The 21000-nt window shown below is 40.4% G+C and overlaps 1 protein-coding gene across 6 annotated transcripts in view; it reads left to right on the top strand.

Moving 5' to 3' along the window:
- The first annotated feature begins 3800 nt into the window (after positions 1-3800).
- Positions 3801-21000, top strand: part of CFAP20DC (CFAP20 domain containing) — a 55638-nt gene continuing 38438 nt past the window's right edge. Inside the window, exons 1-6 of one of the 6 annotated variants that reach the window (XM_057422818.1) lie at positions 3801-3816; positions 8792-8880; positions 10983-11072; positions 11434-11527; positions 15120-15192; positions 20028-20142. In XM_057422818.1, the coding sequence (XP_057278801.1) occupies positions 8860-8880; positions 10983-11072; positions 11434-11527; positions 15120-15192; positions 20028-20142 (393 nt within the window). In that variant the 5' untranslated portion in view covers positions 3801-3816; positions 8792-8859. Of the gene's footprint in view, positions 3817-8791; positions 8881-10982; positions 11073-11433; positions 11528-15119; positions 15198-19159; positions 19241-20027; positions 20143-21000 lie in introns of those variants that run through there. The other 5 variants (XM_057422819.1, XM_057422820.1, XM_057422823.1 and 2 more) reach the window with 5 other exon arrangements.

Below are 21000 nucleotides of genomic sequence, written 5' to 3' on the forward strand. Positions count from 1 at the left end.
CTGCCTTTGTGCTGCTGCTGGAGCTCCCCAATCCAGTAACCGTTACATTGCAGGCAGAATGTATCTTTAAAAAATGCTATAGAAATTAAAACTGTCCAGTGAGAACAAAGCCAGTGGGGCTTTTTGCATCTACTGTTTTTTATTGTATTCTGTTGCATTTATAAAGTAGATGTTGGGAAAGCCCAATCTTTCCTCCCAAGCTTGTAATTCCTATACCTCTTCAAGAAGATTTCTGCTCACAAAGGAGATAAAAGATAGCAATACAATGTTCTCTGACATTTGAACATGCTACTGAGAATCTGAATTAAAAGGAGCAGACTCAGAAAGTATCAATACAGCGATTGACTTTTTAAAGTCACCATCTGCTAAGAGTTACCACCTGGTGTAACTGCGTCTTCATTGCTAGGCAGAGAATAGGAAATAACTTGGGGAACTCTTCTGCGCCTGCTGGGTTTTTCTTGGTGCTGCGCGTGCACTGAATCACGGTGGCTGGCGTGCCGCAGGGTGCCTGTTGCACAGCTCCTTTGACTCCAACTCGCTACACAGTATAAATCTGAATACCAGCGCTATTAGGAGGAATGATTTGGGTTTGTTACAGTTAGAGCATAGTGTCAGCTATCTGCAAAGTCTAAAGGGCAAAAAACCAAACCAGACCTCGAACAAGGGACCCAGCTTGGGTTTGTATAGAGAAACCTGATTATTTCTGGCTCGCTGCTCACTGCCCCCCACCCCAATGATATATCCTGGCCCTTCCTAGTCTTGCGTTCTGGTTTCATCATAGAGTCATAGAATAGTTAGGGTTGGAAAGGACCTTAAGATCATCTAGTTCTATTATCAAATTCTTTGCCCTGTGCAACTTGCCTAATGCTTTTTTGAGTTTTTGTCCTCATTTTGGTCTTTCACTGCTCACAGTCTCCTAGGAAGGTTGTGAGCTTTTTGATACAAAAAATTTCCATCAAATTTGTCTTCCACTAAGCCCAGTCTGTGTTCAGGTGATGCTTTGCATAATGTAACCCTCTCTGCTGCTACTGCCCTGTGTTGCTCTGTCTTGGCAGTTGTGCTGGTTTCCCTCCTACCTCTCCATGCACAAGACTCAAAACAGAGCAGTTAGTATATTAATTAATCTACTAAATTAACTGTGGTTTGTTGTGTACAGACATACCCTGGGCTTGGCAGAAGGGTGGCCAACACATGCTCTGATGACAAGCCTGACCTGTGGGTCTGGAGTGCTTGAACCCCTGGAGCTTGATGGCCAGTGCTGCAAGGTGTTTTCTGCTGTCCTTCTATCATCATCACTTATATAACCTTATTTATTGCAAAATGAAATAACTCCTTAAAAGCTGAATGTGAATCTCATGTGAAGCACATAACCACCATGCCCAGGGGCAATTGCCAAGTGCCAAAATGGTCTAATAAGGATTCTTACAGAATCTCTAAGAGGAAGAATTTATTTGTGGGGCTTAGGAAAATAGGTTCTGAGCTGATTCTCAATTTTAACATGTTTACCCAAGAACTGTCATCTCCAAAGTGCTGTGTTTTCTGATTCAAAGGTGATACTTCATCCTTCTGAAAGAAATGCCTTCAGCTGATGGAGAAATTATATGCATCTCTCAGATAAGTTATTCTTATGTACAAAATCAAATAGGGACAGCCAGGGTAACGCATGAATTTCATTTTATTTATTTGAACAGTATTTGTATCAGAAAACCAAGGTACAAATAAAAATGAGACAAAGGTCAGAGTTCACATACATGGCTGAAGGAGGAAACATTCTGCTGGAAAATCTTCAGAGATCCACAAAGGTAGTGGATACAATGGTGACCACGCAGTTAAATTACCCCACATGACACAGTCTTGGCAAACACACTCACAGGAAGGTCACTGGCTGAGGAGGAATGCTCAAAGGAAATTAAAATTGGCTTGGCACTGGGGAAAATATGCCTGAGCTCCATGGCAGCTGTTACCAAGTGAAGGAAAGCAGGCAGCAAGGCACGCCATGTCTCCCTTCCCTGTAAGTCAGGAATGGCAAAAAGGATCTACAGAAAATGACATAGCATGCCTGGGTGTACACTGGACAGTGGCCTAAAATGTTTTATTACCATACATAATATGGTAGTACGTTAGCATAATAAACCAGACCTTGGAAGTATGATGGGCTCAGGCCCAGGTGAGCCCAATTTAATGACACAAGGTTCCTTGCTAGTCTTACACTATCTGCAATTCCTGATGTCATAGTTTCTACAACAAAATATATGTTATTTTTTTTTCCCTGAAAATCTAGAAGAAACAGAGGAAAAATAAAATCACCTCACAGTACATCGAAAACCACTTTTCCCTGGTAGCTGGCAAAGGGGACTTGTACAACCCCATTTTGCCCTGAGCTGTCAGGCAGCCGCTTCCACATGTTACACTCGCAACTGGCCGCTTCATATGCCTTTATAACTTTAGGCTCTTCAGCCTGAATCTCAGCTTTTAACTGGAATGTCTTACTTCCTCAAGCCTTGGCATAACTCCTGCCACAAGGAATTTGGACTTTTACACATAACTCTGTATCTATAGTTTCAAGATAAGATCACGTGAAACCACATATAATGAACTGTATGTAGTTTCTGTTGGCTACAGAACTCCCCAATAGCTTTTTAACCTTTCTTTTGCTATCATCATCTCTCTTTTGTCCTTGTTCTATTAACTGTTGTTATTTAATCACCTGTAGCTCAGTTTTAGTATTATTGTTTTCCTTATTTCCAGCACCTCAGAACTCCAATCGGTGTAATCCAGTGCATGATAGAGCCACACTGGCTGTGATATCTTTGAAGATCCCAAGGTAAAATGAGAAAGTCAAATACATCTTATAATTGATTTAACCCATTCCCTTCCTCGGCAAAAGCAAGGTACCTTTTGGGAGCAAAAGCAAGGAAGTTGAACAGGGTGATGGTGGGCTGGGACACTGCAGAACCCATCAGTGGCTCTGCACTTTCAGTTCATGTATTTCATCATGCTCTGATGGGCTCTCTGTGGAAACATTAGCATGGACTTTGAGGAAGAAAAAGGTATTCCATTACTCTTTTTTTGTGGAAAAGCTATAAAGTTTCACAAAGAAATGCTATGATCAAAAAAGCAGTCGCTTCAAGGAAAGATCTTCTTTGACTGGTATCTCATTATAAGGACCAGGATTAAACTGGTTCCCCACGACCTTCTTCCCAAAGTTTTTTGAAGCTATCAGGAGGTGTTTGCTTGCTCTTGACAGTGATGTTAAACTAATGGGGCTGTCCTTCTCATTTCCTTCTCTGAAAGAAGAATGCCAGACCTGCAAGTCCATTCTAATTCCTTAAAAACCAGCGACTCGGACGTGGCTCTCTGGCTCACAGCTTCCTACTGAAACCAAACCAAACCCACTTCACACAATGAGGATGAAATGTCAGACTGTCCTCAGGAGTTGAGTTCTCTCTGACTCTGCACAGGCCTGGGTGCCACAGCGCCATTTCACACAGCCACCCTCTTCCTTGGGTGCCCTGAGGGAGACCCTGTCGGGGGCCAGCGCTGCCTCCTGTGCCAGCTGCGGCCAGGTTTTATTCACTTAGCGCTGGACAGGGAGGGCCGCGGGTGCCGCAGCCAGGAGACCGTCGTCCCTCCGCAGAGCCGCCGCTGAAAGAACAGGAATTAACGGGCGAGGCCGCAGCCACACACAGGTACCGGCCGCCCGCCATGATTCATCGGTCGAGCCACGCCCCACGCATCGCCATTTTAACCGGTTCCCACCGCCCACCTGGCCTCCTCCTCGCCCTACGCCGAGCCCCGGGCCCGCCCGCTCCGCAGGTGAGACCCGGCCGGGGGGGTCTCTTCGGGCTGCGCAGCCCTGGTCCGCGCTGTGTCCGCGGGAGAGCTCCGGTGGCGGAGGGGCGGGGAGCCGGTCCGGCTCTGGGTGCCGGTGCCGTGGCGCTCGGAAACGGGTCTGTGGGGACGCCAGGGCTTGAATCGTGGGTTTTGTGTCAAAACGTTTTGCGATCGGCGTTTTATGGAAGAGAAGACCTGGGGTTTTGTTATTGTCTTCTTAATTCTGCGAGTTGTGTGTACGGGCTGGTGTCGCGTTAAAAGGCAAGACAGTTTGGCAGAAAATAACCCCCTCGCGTTCCAGCTGGTTCTCAAACATTAGCGGGGCTGGGTGCCGCTAGGCTTAGATTCTGAGTGATACCCGATTTACCGCTCTCAGTCCGGTCACGTTCGATATACTGAACAATCACGATTCTGGGTGCACTAATAGTGGACTGCACCTTCAGTCTCATCGTGCTCATGAACCAACACGGCCACACTGAAGGATTTGGTCGCGTTCAATGAGAAAACTCTTACAATTAGCTACTTAAACAGTGCAGTTTGTTGAAGCAACAGATACAGGTTCTTATGGATTGCTAGTGATAAATACACTGTGCAAAAGCATGTGCAAATAATAAGTTAGACAAACGCACAACAAAGTTCTGAATAACACAGCCTGGCTTTAAAATATAAAAGTAAAAGGTGGAAAGTAATCTCTGTTACATAGAGATTCCTGATTTTCCTGGGGAGCCACTTAGTACAGTGCAAGTCTTACTCAAAGGCGTCCCGTGGGGGGGGGGGGGGGGGGGGGAAGGGAAGCTCTACCCTGTTGACCTGTTCCAGGAGTCAAGGGTGATCTCTGATTGAATTTTCCTTGACTGGTCCACAATAGTGTCTTCCACAATATTCCCTCTTTGTTGGTCCATTTTATACTATTTTTCACCTTCAGGGTGGAGCTTGAGTGACTGTAGGCATACATACCTTTATTATTATTGGTGTAAAGCTCTCTTGCTTTGCTTTTAAAGGTATATACCACAAAGAATTCAAAGAGCATGCTCAAAGAGGGGTGATCTCACTTTGGAGGCAAGTAGGATTAGAGATAAGAGGTGTGTTTTTGTATTGTAGTGTATTAAAATCACTGTAATGAAGCAAAGTTTGCACAAAGGACAGCAGTTTGTCAGAAGATGACAGGCTGTAGGCTCAGGGTAACAATTATGCAGCTTATCAGTTTCTAGTACCCTCTAGTTCCCATCTCTGCTGGTGTTAGGACGGAGTGTGGCCGCAGAATCTTCGCTCTGCTCCATTCTCTGTCCGTGTTGCCATGGGAACCACTGTGGAGTGCACATTCCTGGCATACCAGGTGTAGCTGCACCTTCCCCTTAAAGTCTCTTTTTCCTTTATGTGTGAACAGTGCTACATTTTAAATATGTTTGATTTCTAATTATTCTAAAGCTGGCTGTGCTGCTTGTCACATAGGAACGCCAGTAACATCAGTATAACTTATTAATGGTCTTTCTGCCCATTTGTTATGTTAACTTGTATTTTGAGAAAATATATAGTGGTGTTACAGACCCAGCTTTAAATATTCCATATGTAGAATTCATTTGTCTGGAAGATACTAAAACCCTTCATGAGTGATAAAGTGCTTTCTCTGGTGTGTCCCGGCCTACCATAAATCAGCACTGGCTTTGGGCCCATCATGGTGAGTTACATGTATTAACAGTCCTGGATCTAAGCGTATGTTCCCTGCCAAAAAAAAAGGTGTGTTTGTGTCATTTTCAGTGCAAATCAGTAGGAGGTGCAAATTCACTTTATGTTGCTTCACACTTTTGACTTTGGAATAGAAAATCTTAAATAAACACAGCTTCTTCAACACTGGGATGTTGACGATAAAAATGTATTCATATACTTATGTAAGGTATCTCTTGCCTTAAAATGGACTATGATTGTGAAGGTTTGTAGGACTGTATGAATCTGTCCATCCCTCCCTCCCTCCCTTGGGGTTAGAGTAGTGCTTAGTGTTAGATAATTTAAAGATGCATGAAGGTCTGTCTCTACTATTTGTGAAGTGGTCTTTTGCTTGTAACTATTTGAATCCTGGGCCTACATAAACACAAAATATTTAAATACTTGAATGAAACATTCTAGTTTAAAGCAACAAAATACACATAAGAAGTCATAGAGTGGAGATTTTTTTGCAGGGTCTTATGTATTTTGTGTGAATGGAAAGATCAGAGGGCTCTTTGGACTGGTGCCACTTTATTTTTGCTGCAGAAAACATTGTGAAACTAATGATTAGAGTTATCGAACCAATAAAGACCTTACAAGATAAATCCTGACAGGAATCTCTTTTTCCAAAGATAAATAGTTTTGTTGTCACTTAGCTTTAGAACCTACGTTTTTGGTTTGTCATTGACTGGCGCTTAAAGCTTGTATTTCCAGTTGGAGGATGTACTAAAGTACGTGGTTCAATAAGAAAATAAATTTGATCTGTGATTGAAAAATGAGTGAACTGCTACTTCATGGCATTCTATAAATATGTCATGTCTATTTATTTGACAAATATGCAAAATATTGAGGGCTTGGATTTCAAGATGCTGTTGACTTTTCTAAAATAGTCCCACTGGATTTTAAGCACGGTTGATTTTTAGAATTTCTGGAGGAGGAAAGATGAAAAATACTGCAACTATCAATTTTTGAGGCTGTTCTCTTTTGGTTTTAATTACAGGTTACTATAAAGACAGTAATACTTCATACATAATGAAAGCACTTCTTAATATTATCTTAGTACTTATATGACAAATGTCATTCACTTAATGCTTTTAGCAGCTACCAATCTTAAAAACAAAGGTAATTTGTAGTCTTCATTTGTAGTAACTTAATGGAAATTACAAAGTTACAAGTAAACAATATATAAGCAAATATGTATTGCAGTGTCACTTGCAATACTTCTTGTCTTTATGAAGGACAAACTGACAAAGTTTACAGTAATCAGCCTAGTATGAATGAATTGTCCCAACACAGTTTACAAACCTTGGGTCTAGCTTCCCTTTCACTAAAATGAGCCAGCTTGTTATGAACTAAAACGTTACAAGGGTCATCAGTTTCCTGAGTCTGTATAAAATATGTTTTGCAAATTAGTAAATAAATTAGCTTCCTGTATGTCAGTTTAAAAACCAACTACGTTGGTGACAAATATCAAGCCATTTTGTAAGAATGAACTTTAGCTGACAATTTGAGGACTCCTTGTGATGGTGTGAGGTTCATGGTCCTTCATTTGCACAGTTTTATATTTTTCTTCTATCATATACTTTCTAGATCTTACTTCTTCATACATATTCAACCTTTTCTGTGATCTGTTATGGAAATTGTAATTATTTGATCATCTTTACTGTCTTAAACATCATTCAAATGAGAACTTATCAGTTCAGACACCTGCTTCTTCCACTTAAAAAGAATTAACTAGTAGCAGAAGTTTTTTTGTGATGAAGGTGTGTGTCTTCACATTTATGTTCTTTATGCGCTCAGAGCCAACTGAGAACTATCTCCATACAATACAGTGGAGATACGTTAGTGATGTGAAGCCAGAGCTAACAAGCACTGCTGAGAGTCAAAGTGTATTAGCATAGTGTTGAACCCAAGTTAATATATCAAGGTGACTTCCACTCATGCACTGTATGCAGAGCTGTTTGCATCTTCCTTCAGAACCCTGTGTGATTTGCCATTGGTGGACTGGCTCCTATCAAAGCCAGGTATGCCTTATGAGAACACATTGAAGAAAAAGTATTACATGCTATGTCTTATGTGTTATTCTGACTACAGCAGTGTCTACGAATACTGTAGCTGTCCAGCTTGCTAAGTAGCTTTGCCTTTCAATCCTGAAGGATGGTATGGTAATGAAGTGACTTATACATGCTACACATTAAATATGTCAAAATATGTAGTATGATTACAGTCTCTGGAGACTCCTGACCAGAATATTAGTGCTAGTCTATGAAAGAGATGAGTTGCTCTTTTCAGTCTGGGAACTTTATGCTTTTAATGCAGTCACTCTTCCATCAGGATCCCTACATTTATTTAGCTTTAATATTTTTCCCTGAGATGTAATAAAGCATAACATAACTGCAGAATAGGTGAGGGTTGTATGAAATGCATGCTGTTTGGCAAGTCTGGAACTGATTTTTAAAGCAAAAGTGAAAGGGCTTTGCTCCAAGTAAAAGCAGCGTCTTCCTTTCTACCTCCTTCACTTAAAATTAATACATAAAACCTGGGGGATTGTGAAATCATTAGTTATAGAAGTACATCACTGACAGTTACAGCAATACTCATTGTAAGTATATGCTGTTGGAGGGTCTGTCTTCTGCCTCTCTTGCACTGCTGGTCCTTCACATTTAGTTCTGCCCAAGTGAATCAAAGCAGTAGGTCACTCTGAGATTAGCTCCATGGTGCCACTACTTCTAAGACATGAATCATGTAATTTTTCAGTAGTTGTGGCTTGTTTAAAGGCTGTAGATAATAGCAAAGATAAGGCTGCAGACAAAAAAATGAACAAACGGTGCTTTCCAGAATGATTGCTCTGTATGTAAAATGAATATACATATAAATAATGCATGCATTAGAAGTACATTCTTTAAAAGGCATTTCTAAACCATCTAGTTCATAATTTAGAATAGTTCAATATAGCTGTTGATGTAGTCATTCTTAAAAAAACAATTATGCTAATTGAACAAGTGGGAGATTTGTATGGAAACTTGTCTAAAATACAGAATCATGCAACCCGTGTTCGATGTGCAGCAGCAGCATGAAAGTAATAAGATCAACATACTAATTACATTTTCTGATAGGTCTGTTACAAATGCCATGGTTCCTAAATTTCCCTTTCCTTATAATCTAAAAGTTTAAACTGAACTGGTGTTTCAGGAAACAGCCCGGGGTAAATTTCTGATATCTGATTGGGTTTCCATTTTTATTTTATTTACAGGCAACTTTAAGACACTGCTGTCTGAGAAGCTTGAAATTGTTTTTTTTTTTGCCTGTGAAAACTGGAAAATGTTCAAAAATCAGTACCAGGTAAAATAAACAGGTTTTTATTACCCTTTTTCATTTAATCTCTGTGAGAACTCAGTTAAAGTTGGCTTAGTTGGGGGAAGTGGGGTGGGCAAAAAGTCCAGAAACAAAAATGTTTTGGAATTTTTCATTATTCAGTGTTTTTTCTAGCAATGTTATAAAATAGGAGGTAGCTGCTGATGCTGTCAGAGCTAGCATGGACACTAACTTGCTGTTACCCATGGCTTCTTGTCTGTCTGTACTCTCACTGGCCAGGCAAGGCGAACCATCTGCTCCCAAGCGGTCATGGGAGCAAGTCCAGCACTTCAGGTATAGTCAGAAAATGGGGGTTGGTTTATTCTTTTGGTCCAGCACAGGGTTGTAACAACACTCATTGCTTCATTTAATTCACAGATCTTATTGTCCTTTTTACTTTTCCTGGCCTTCCTTTTCACCATGCTTTGCTTCCCTTTCTCTACACCAGTGCCCTCCGAAGAGAGCAGCCCATGTGTAACTGCTCTTTCCCCCACTGGTCCCCGATGTTCTACTCCTATACCTGAAATTGGTATTTCCGGTGCTGTTACCTGGCTATCTGAGCTTTATATAGTATTTTTGGGTTCCATTGCCTTGGTGGTGTCAGCTTTGCAGGATTGTGCTCCCCAAAAGATGCTCCATACTCCCCTCTAGTTGATTGTGGAGTTTGACAGTTACTTGCTTAACTCCTCCTTGGCCACCCATTAGGTCCAGCCATCCTCCATGGCAATAAGGAACTTTTTCTCATGCCATGTCTGGTAGTTTTTTATGTCCTGTTCAGTAAGTTTAACCTCAACTGAGGGCCTACTCAAGGGCTGAGTATTAACAAAAGGTATTTGTAAATATGTTAGAAAAAGCCACTTATTTTTATTGATTCTAAAATTAAAAAACTTTTTATGAGTGCAGTTTCTGGAATGCCATTTTGAATCTCCTTAGAATTTGGTCTGGTCACTAGGGTTAGCCATGTGAGTGGAAGATGCCAGGTGTCGGTGAGCAGAGGAAAATGCCTGATTCATACATGGTGCAGAGTTGATGTTCTATGAAGGCATTTATTTTGCTGGCAAAACTGCTCACCCCTCTTGTTCATTCTGACTTGTGGGCGATTGTTTGGGCAGCTGAGCAGAAACAGTCAGGGAGTGCAGACAACTAAGAATGGGAAGAGAGCAGCAGAGCTGCAATGATTGATTAAGTCAAGCATGCTGCTGACAAAATGCTTAGCCAACTGTAGGCTGAGTACATCAGATGTCACCAAAAATGTGACATCAAATGGGAAAAAATATTGAAGCAAATAATTCCCTATGGAGACGTGATAAAGCCTATGTCCCCCAAGAGCCTGGGGTTAGGCTCTTTGATGTCTAATAGCACACATGCTCTGTGTAAGGAGTTGTCACCTGGCAGGGGCATTCATAATTTTTTTCCACTATTAATGATCTGATGTCTTGTGAAGACTGCAGCGAGTACAGCCCTATTTATGGTAATACTGGTAGGGTCAGATCTACCCTGCGGCCACTTAAGTTGGCCCAGTAAAGATGGTAAATTTTTGTGAGTTTCTCAGACTGGTCAAATCAGGCTGGAAACTGGTAACTGGTAGAGAAGTTACTGGGAAGTGTCTTTAACATACATGTGTAGACAGATTGTATAAAGCTTATTTCCATAGGAAATCAGACAAAACATTCAATCTGCAATAGCTTATTTTTTAGCAGTAAGTTTTAAAACTCCCCTCATTTGATGAATGGTAGAAATTAACCATATGCAAATATAAATTACTAATCTCAAAATATGAAAAATTACTGTAATTTTGCTTTTTGGAGAATGACATTCTAAAATAAAATGTAAAAACATTGCATGGTATTCCTTCAATTTTATGTTCCGCTCCTCCATTAAAGCCAAATATTGACTATTTTAATTGCTACATTGCAGTAGTCAAGAAGCTGTTATTAATGTTCTGCTGTCTGACTGATCAGTAATACTGTCTGTGGTAACAGCCTATATGGAGGGATTGTTGCTATGTACTCATCTTGACTATTGATGATTCAGTGCTGAACGTGTAGTTGGATGGTGTATCCTTAAACCATTTCATCATCATTTCCTAGGGTGGCCCATTTGTTGAAATATTCAGTGCTCAAGGCAAGAACCCAGAAGCAATATGGAAGATTTCTGGCAATTCATCAGCTATATGGAAAGTAAGTGTTTTTTTTTTAAAGAAACTTATGAAATGAGTATAAAACAAAAAAAGTGAATGAAAATTAATTTCGTATTTTAAATATTTAGGAAGTAATTTTGCTATTCTGCTACCTAATGGGTTGAGTTGGGCCCATTGGATCACGAGTCCTGTTTGTCAGCATTATTTGTTCATAAAACATGCAAGTAAAGGACATAATCCATAAAAATAGATTACCATGATATTTGAACTCCTGTCATACTTGCAGTGCCATCTGCCATTTGAGATGAAAAAATTCAGATTTGCATGATAGTGGTGTGGTTGATTGTGAGGAGAAGAATTCTATCATGATGCTTCTGTTTGGTTATTGTTTCTTTCTGTAGGAATATGATAAAGAAGTAAAAGGCTTTGTTTTTGTACTTGAAGGAAACAGTCAAGTCAACAAAATGCAGCTACCAAAGGAAACTAGACAAACATGTAAGTATCAAAGAATTTAATGTCTGTGATGTTGTTCTGATTATTAAATCAGTCTTGTATTGTAATATAAAACTTGCTCTATTCACAGTATCACAGTATCACAGTATCACAGTATGTTAGAGATTGGAAGGGACCTCGAAAGATCATCTAGTCCAATCCCCCTGCCGGAGCAGGAACACCTAGATAATGTTACACAGGAATGCGTCCAGGCGGGTTTTGAATGTCTCCAGGGAAGGAGACTCCACAACCTCCCTGGGCAGCCTGTTCCAGTGTTCCGTCACCCTCACTGAGAAGAAGTTTCTTCTCAAGTTTAAGTGGAACCTCTTGTGTTCCAGTTTGTACCCAAGGTATTCTCCCTTACTTAGGGCATAATTCAGTATTAGCAAAGTGTTTTTTCATTAACTTTTTAGATAGTCAGATACAAAGAAGTAAAAGATACAGAAATTAAAGTAATGGCTGTAGGGAAGATCCTTGTTGATACATGCTGTTCTGGTGCTGCTGGGTTCAGTTCTTGTCATGGTTTAAGCCCAGCCAGCAACTCAGAACCATGCAGCCACTCACTCCCCCTCTTCCTTCCCCTGCTCCCGAAGGGATGAGGAGAATAGGAAGAATGTAACTCCCAAGGGTTGAGATAAGAACAGTTCAGTAACTAAGGTATGACACAAAACCACTGCTGCTACCACCAATAATAAGGGAAATAACAAGGGAAGAGAACACCACCGCTCACCACCTTCCAACCGATACCCAGCCTGACCCAAGCAGCAATCTAACCCGGGTTACTACCCCCAGTTTATATGACATGCTGTGGTATGGAATACCTATTTGGCTAGTTTGGGTCAGGTGTCCTGTCTCTGCTTCCACCTGGCTTCCCCTCCTGCCTGGCAGAGCATGAGGCTCAATACGTCCTTGGTCAGAGTAAACATTACTGAGCAACAACCAAAAACATTGGTGTTGTCAGCCTTGTTCCCAGGCTGAAAGTCAAAACCACAGCACTGCATCAGCTATTAGGAAGGAGAAAAATGACTGCTACTGCTGAGCCCAGGACAGTATCCACTCCTTATTCCATACCATTCATGTCTTTCTCAGATTCCACATTTTTCAATACATACTCTTTGTCTCATATATATATACACACACACACATGCACACACACACAAAGAGATATCATTCCTTAGTGCATGGACCAATCCCTACAAAGCTACTGAGTTCTTCTAGTCCACGATGTTGGGCTCCACCTCTTGTAACAGTCTTTCAGAGCAGGAGAGACGGTGTGTAGTGTTGGATTGGTGCCCACTGATGACACTGCGTAACTCGTCTGGTCCCTGCTGAGCTCATCTGGTTTCATCATTCCTTGTTGGGATGATGGTTGGAGGGAAGTCAGGGCCAGTCACTGGTGATCTGAAGACATCTTAGTTGGTGGTCTATGAAAGTGTTATGTAGCAGGCAACAGCATGTAATTGAGTTCATTGGCTGTTTTCCCCTAAAATCACATCCCCTTGAGGTATGCATCGGACTTCCCCATCTTCCAGCATTACCCACCAAGTATATCCAGGTCCCTGAGCAAAAGCTATCCCACAAGTAGGTTTGCCTTTACCTGAAACAGGAATAACCCAGACTGTCTTCCCCAGCAAATTCTTTATGTGCACCACAGGAACTTTCTTCCCTTCTACAGTATGTAAAAATTCTGACTGGGCTGGGCCAGCCCTGCTGGCAGATCCTCTGGTGTTGACCAACCAGGTGGCTTTTGGTAAATGTGTATCCCAGTGTTTGAAAGTCCCACCACCCATTGCTCTCAGTGTAGTTTTTAACAGCCCATTGTACTGTTTGATTTTCTCGGAGGCTGGTGCATGGTAGGGGATGTGATGAACCCACTCAATGCCATGCTCTTTGGCCCAAGTGTCTGTAAGGTTATTCCGGAAATGAGTCCCATTGTCTGACTCAATTCTCTCTGGGGTGCCGTGTCGCCACAAAATCTGTTTCTCAAGGCCCAGGATAGTGTTCTGGGCAGTGGCGTGGGGCACAGTGTATGTTTCCAGCCACCCGGTGGTTGCTTCCACCGTGGTAAGCACATGGAGCTTACCTTGGCGGGTTAGTGGGAGCGTGATATAGTCAATCTGCCAGGCCTCCCCATATTTATACTTCAACCATCATCCACCATACCAAAGAGGCTTTAACCCCTTGGCTTGTTTAATTGCAGCACATGTTTCACACTCATGAATAACCTGGGCAATAGTGTCCATTGTGAAGTCCACCCCTCTATCACAAGCCAATTTGTATGTTGCATCTCTGCCCTGATGGCCTGAAGTGTCATGGGCCCAGCAGGCCAAAAATAACTTGCCTTTATGTTGCCAATCTAAGTCCATCTGAGCCACTTCAGTCTTAGCAGCTTTATCCACTTGTTAGTTGTTCTGGTGTTCCTCTGTGGCCCGACTCTTGGGTACATGGGCATCTACATGACGTACCTTCACCACCAGGTTCTGCACCCTGGCAGCAATATCTTGCCACAGTGCAGCAACCCAGATGAGTTTGCCTCTGCGTTGCCAGTTGCTCTGCTTCCGTTGCTGCAACCACCCCCACAGGGCATTTGCCACCATCCATAAGTCAGTGTAGAGAGAAAGTACTGGCCACTTTTCTTGTTCAGCAATGTCCAAGACCTGCTGGATGGCTTTCACCTCAGCAAACTGACTCAATTCACCCTCTCCTTCATAGGTTGACCACCCAAGGAAGAAAAAAAAAAAAAAGTGTAATTGCTAACCATTTCTGTTATATACCCCCCAAAGTATTGAGGTGATGACCACACTGGGAATGCAAGCAAGATCAGTTTCACTATCAATGAGTCTATTGTATTGCAAGTCATTACCATAAAGTACCGCAAAATAAGAAGCTTAGCCCAGGCCCCCCAGCCAATAAACACTAAGACAGCAAATACCAGCTGTAAGTAAGGTACGATATACTGAAACTCTGAGATCAAGAGCAGCAACTTTGAGAGCCAATAATACAGCATTGTGATGAGTGACTATTAATCCAAAACAATGAATGCTTATCACAGACACGACTAGGCACACTCTGGTCAGATCTGTTATCTCAACCCTTTGTGACTCACGCTGAGTGCCAAAAAGAACTATTGTGGTTTAAGCCCAGCTGGTAACTCAGAACCATGCAGCCACTTGCTCAGTTGTTTGTTGTTGTTTAAGAACATATATGTTGTCACAAACATGGGCACAAGTTTGATATGACTATAATATAATTTTAATAGGAAAGTATTACTTAACTTTATAATGCATATGGGAAGTTTGGTGCTCTTGGAACACAAGAATTGTAAGTAAAAATAAAAAAGTTGCATTTTGTTTTCATGAGAATTCCAGCAAAGCCACAGATGGGACTTGTAAAACAACACTTGTGTTGCAGTTTGAATTGGTTTTCTTCAGGTTTTTGTCATGTTCATATGTTGCGTGAACCTTGGGAAGTAGCGTTGCAGGAGCATAGCTGTAGGGTACAGAATTGAAATGCTTGATGGTGAAATGGGCATCTGCACACACACAGCACATGGATTGATTTTTTTTTGTTTTTTTTTTTCCCCCCGTATTTCTAGTGGGACTGATCCAGAGATTTCTGACACTTCAGATTTTTGTGCCACTGGGACGAGACTTCTCCATTGAGTTACTGTAAGGTTCATAAAATGTCCTTGAATACTTAGTGCCTGTTTGTAGCTGTTAATTGTGGTAGCAGACTTTGCGTTAAAGCACAGGGACTTATCAAGTGAATAAGGAATTCAGCTAATGAGATTTGTTATTTCTTGGATGTTTTCAATACTGACATTCCTTTGAAGACAGAACAAACTGAAAATCATGAATGGGAACTTGGGTTATTGTCAGTCTTGGACAGCATTCTGTCCCCCTAGTGGCACCAGTTGTTAGTAACCAGCACAACTCAGTTTTGTAACCAGCAGAACTGAGATCTGAGTTAACAAAAGAAACACTAGGCCACTGGAAATCCTGTGGTGTTCATTATGATGTGAATAATCTGTTAAGTCAGGATGGTGTGCTATTTTATGTTGCTGGGTAGTTCTGTTATCTTCTGTGCCTTTGTGCAAGTAGAGTTATCTTGGAATGTTTTGTTACTTTAACAAATATGCTAGTGTGAATTGACTCAATTATAAAAATTCCTCATTGGATTTGTAACAATTCATGCAGGGTTTTAAGTCTCAGTGGTTTGTGAGTTAGTGGGCATTTATAACCTACGTCATGTTGGTAAAATCATACATTCCTGTGTGTCATGCTTAATTTTTGACATGAATTTAGAATCCGAACATTGATAAAATCTTTGAAGAATAAATTATTTACCACATATCGTCACCAGAGATACCCATTCTTTCAATACTGGTTAGGAGAGTCTGGCTCAGTCTTTACTCCCTCCCATCAGGGGTGTCCTGGGTTCAGCAGTAGCAGTCATTTTTCTCCTCCTTGGTAGCTGGTGTAGTGCAGTGTTTTGACTTTCAGCTCAGGAACAGAGCTGATAGCGATGTTTTGGTTTGGCCAAGGACTTTGTGAGCCTCATGCTCTGCCAGGGAGGAGGGGAAGCCGGGAGGAAGCAGAGACAGGACACCTGACCCAAACTGACCATAGAGGTATTCCATACCACAGCACGTCATGCCCAGGATGTAACTGGGAGTTAGCCGGAAGGGCTGGGAGACTGCAGGGTTGGAGGAGGTATCGGTCGGTGCTTGGTCGGGCTGAGGGGGGCGAGTGATCGGTCGGCTGGTGCTGAGGTGTTGTATTCTCTTCCCTTGTTATTTCCTTTATCATTATTATCATTGGTGGTAGCAGTAGTGATTTGTGTTATACCTTAGTTACTAAACTGTTCTTATCTCAACCCGTGGGAGTTGCATTCTTTTCGATTCTCCTCTCCGTCCCTCCGGGAGCAGGGGGAGGGCAAGAAAGGGGGGGAAGCGAGCAAACGAGTTACCTGACTGGGTTTAAACCACAACAAGGGGTTTATACGCATTAGTGAAATCCCCTTGAACCTCCTCAAGGCTAAACTGAACCTCCCTGTTCAGCTCCCTGAACCTCTCCTAAGTCAGATGTTCTAGTCTCTTAATCTTCATTATCCTGCACTGGACTTGCACCAGTATGCCTATGTCTCTTCTGTCTTGGAGCTGAGTACTGGACCCAGTGCTCCTCCTGTGGTCTTATCAGAGCTGAGTAGCGAGGAAGGGTTGCTGCTCTGGGTTTGCTGGCAATGCTTTCCCATGTGCAACACAGGGTGCTCTTGACCTTCTATGCTGGAGATGTGCTTTGCTGACTCAACTTGTTCTCCACCAGTGACCAGGACCCTGAAGTCATTTTGTACAAAGCTGCTTTCCAGGCAATCCACCCTCAGGCTGTTCTGGCACATGGGATTGTTCCTTCCCACATATAGGGTTTAGTCTGTAATTTAAAGGTACTGACTTTGTATTTTAAACCTAATTTAGTTTCGGGATTTTTTTTTCTTTTTGAAATTCATGCTAATTAAGGCAGGTGCTTGTTTTTTTGTTTAATGTATATTTTGCAAGGCAGAAGAATTTTAGAAATCTTGGGAGTAATCAAACACAGTTGGAAGGCATTGTTTTGAAAAACTGGCATTTTCCTAACTCTTTGGAACGACATCTCAGAATTAGCATACCCTGAAACCACAGCTGTAGCTCCTTTTTACTCTGTGAGGAGTGATGGTTTTGATCATACATAGATGCTTAGTGGGTTTATAACACAGAGGTGCTCTTGATTTATTGAATAAACAGGAACTCTGTGGAGTTTCAAGCTCTGGAACATACCTGATAAAGTTTAAGAAGTTTTCTGTGAAAGTTTAGCTAGTTATGTATATACCAATCTGCAGGGGGAAGGGACTTAAAATGTTTATATTCCTGAAGTAGTTGTTGATAAAAAAATTTATTGCAGGGCTTGTGAACAGTGCTGCAGAATATAGATAGTTGTACTGTATTTCCTTTTTTCCATCAGTTGCTTCTGTAAATACAAGTTTATTACTTTCCAGTTTTTGATAACCAGCACATACTGGATTTTACATGCATAGGTCATTTATTTATAGGCACCATAACAGCTTGAATTTGTGAACTACATGCTATCATAGTCATAGTTTTTGCTTTGCTGACAGAGATATGATAAATTATTCATATTAATCTGAAGACCCTGCATGTTTTCAGATACAGAACAATAAAGTTAATTTTGCAAAACTTAGACCAACTTTTTAAAATCAGAAGTAGGACAGAGCTGCTAATTCTGTCGTACTTCTGACAGTGTTTGAAGATTTTAGATAGCGACTGAAGGTAAACTTTGTTGAACAGATGTAGCTGGAGGAATTATTTGAAATTCTGATGTTTACTAGTATAAGGCTCCTTGAATTCTTTGTGAAGCAGGCGTGAAATACAGAAACATTCTTAAAAGTATTAGGTTATGTTAAATGCCATAACATGCAAAGGCGATTAACATAGATGTTAAAGTAAGCATTTGTTAATAACTCTTTCAGTCAGCGCTTTCATTAGAGTGCTAACAGAGCATGGGTGGTAATTCAGGAAACAGATATCCAAAAAGACATATATCCCACTCTAAGAATTTGTAAACATGACAAATCAGCTGACCATTGCTATTTCTTTGGTTTCCAGTCTTAAACTGGAGATGGTGATGATACTATCTAATGTTTCTGAAGCACATACTACTTATGGAGACAATAGCACTAGAGTTGCTAATTACATTAATATACTAGCATACTAATAGTTAAGCATTTGCAGAATATTTTATCTGGATTTTGACGAGCATACAAGGAGATTTCCATTAATAACAAATTGTGTGGGAGTTGCCCTTTGGTTAATGACATCAATGAAATACCTGCTTTCATGTTTGGTAAACTTCCAGTTTAAGTCATTTATAAAGAGACAGATACTTCCATTTTAAGAACAAGTGAGCCTGATAAATGAAGCATCCCTTTAGCAGTCCAGTGTCATGTTTTCTAAGTTTGTTTTAAGCATTGAATTGAACATTAGCAAATGGTGAACAGAAGCAAAGTGAATAGGTAATCTGAGAAGACGAGTTTGTCTGTACTCTTGGGTAGCTGTCACCATTTTCTTGCAATCTGAGTATAGATACCTTTGTGAGGAGAATAGTCCATCAAAGTTGAAGATATGAAATAAAATTGAAAATTGAATTGGAAGGTAATTTTGCTTTCAAATGGTTTGCAAATGTAGATGTTAAGTGTGAAATGAATGCAGTTAATGACTGTAGCAGGGAGAGTTATGCACCTGCTGATCACAGGAATGTTATTATAAATGAGGTTGATTTTCCTGTTGACTACCTTATTTTTCTCAACATGGTCTCATTACTTTTCTAGCACATCTGACCCTTAGATATAAATACTCAAGCACAGACATAATAAAAATACTTTAACTTTTATATAGGTTTTTTTTTTAGTACACCTTTGAAAATCAAGACATGTGCTGCAGATGTTTCTTGACTTTGTAGGTTTAGCATAGGTTGTGCTTTTTGATAACAGGAAAAAGTTGAGTTTCACCACAAGTATTCTTGTATCATTTTACAAGTGGGAATTCAAATGGTCTAATTCCTGTTGTCTGTATTATTTAAGAAGAGTTTCATCAACCCCTTGGTTTCTTTTCCAAGAAGCAATGTAACTGAAGTCTGAAAGTTACACCAACTCTTCTTCCAGGACGTAAATGATTTTACAGAATTTTAAGACCATCTTTTTCCAATTTTGCCAGTTATTCAGATGTTCCACCTACTTTTGCATGTACTATATAAATATCTTTACTGTTTTAAATGTAATTATTAACATAAATCTTAAATCTCTTTAGGTTTGATTGTAACTATATATCTAAGGTTTGATGCTTCTTTACAGCACACATGCCATCACAAGAACAATCTTATTTTAGATTTGCATAACAGGGTCAGATACAAGTGTTTGTATTTTAATCTAAATAGAAGTGCTCAGTGCTGCACTGCACTTTGGAATGTAACTGAGCTGTACATTTACTAATGGCCTTTTTATTGCTGAGGTACCTAATATTTTTCAGGAGAGAGAAAGATAAAACTATTAATATAAATAATAAAATACAAATGTACTGAACTAATATTATAAGTGAATTTAAGTTCTTATTACCAGTTGTTTGGAGATATGCATGGCTTCAGTCTAGTCACCTACCTCTGTTGTAGCATCATCTAAAGCAACCTTCTACATTGAGAATTACAGAGCTTGAGATTCAGCAGGAATAGTATTTTCTACGTGCAGGAGTTTAGCTGCTAATTTTGAATTGGAGAAAGAAATCTTATTACTCATCTTGTAAAAGCAGTAATTCTCAAATTCTGTATTTGCTGTCACTGACACAAAGGTTTTGCGTATGAATAGATGTGTTTATGATAAAAAGATATCTTAGCCAAAGATACTGGATTACTGAATTGACAAACATTCGTTCCATTCTTTCTTGCTTTTTCTTTTATAGGATAACTGATTTAGGAAATATTAAAAGAAGATTGTATTTATCAACAGTCCACAAGGAGTTGTCTGTGACTCCCCTGCATGCAAAAATTCCGCTGCTTACAATGAAGCGCAGAATAGTAAGTACTTTGGGAATATTTCTTGAACTGTGGTCGAGCACAGGTTTTTCACCAGAAACATTTTATGGAAGTTTATAGACCCGTTGAAATTAATTTGGTTTATAATTCAGTTCCTGCTCATTCAAGATAGGTGTGTATGTCCTCTCGACTGGGTAGTATCAGAACTGCTTAATACTGCTACTTTTCTACCCTTCTTCTGACATTAGGAGTTCATTCCCGTTTTCCAAGATCAGTATTATTTGTGATGTGTTTATTCCTTACTTCTGCCATCTATTCAGCCTCTGTAATTTCTCTGTGTCCTTGATACTTCTTCATTATAGTGCTCCTTTTCATGTGTACCTTATCATGTAGTAGTGAGCTTTTATTACATTCACTGGAGCTGCCAGTAGACTGTAGCTGATGGCTACTTTCCTGTACTTCAGGTTCTTCCAGATTTTGGCACATATAAAGCATGTATGACAAACTAATAAAAACAACCTCACAGCCATCGTCATCTCCCTGTTCTACTCTTCCACACCCAGTCACAACATAGTAGCTGTCAGAATATAAAATCTGATGGTTACCACATAACCTTGTAAAGACTCAAGTCTCAAATGCTGCTTTAGAAAATCATGTGGAGATGAGAATAGCTTAACTATTTTACAATATAAGTATGCACCAAGAGAACTAGATAGCATCTAGTATACTAAGCAGATCTGGATTTAACGCTAAACATGAGAAAGAATATCTTACAAAAAACCTGAAGTTATGACTTCTTTTAGAGTAGTTCTGGTGGAGGCAGCTGTGATAATTTGGTTGCTGGTTTTTTTGTGTTTTTTTTTTTTAATAAATTAATATACATCAGATCATACCCCTGAA

Source organism: Pezoporus wallicus, unplaced genomic scaffold (assembly GCF_028554395.1).
Source record: "Pezoporus wallicus isolate ANWC-B61680 ecotype Strahan unplaced genomic scaffold, APGP_CSIRO_Pwel_v1 contig_11080, whole genome shotgun sequence".
Taxonomy (NCBI): Eukaryota; Metazoa; Chordata; class Aves; order Psittaciformes; family Psittacidae; genus Pezoporus; species Pezoporus wallicus.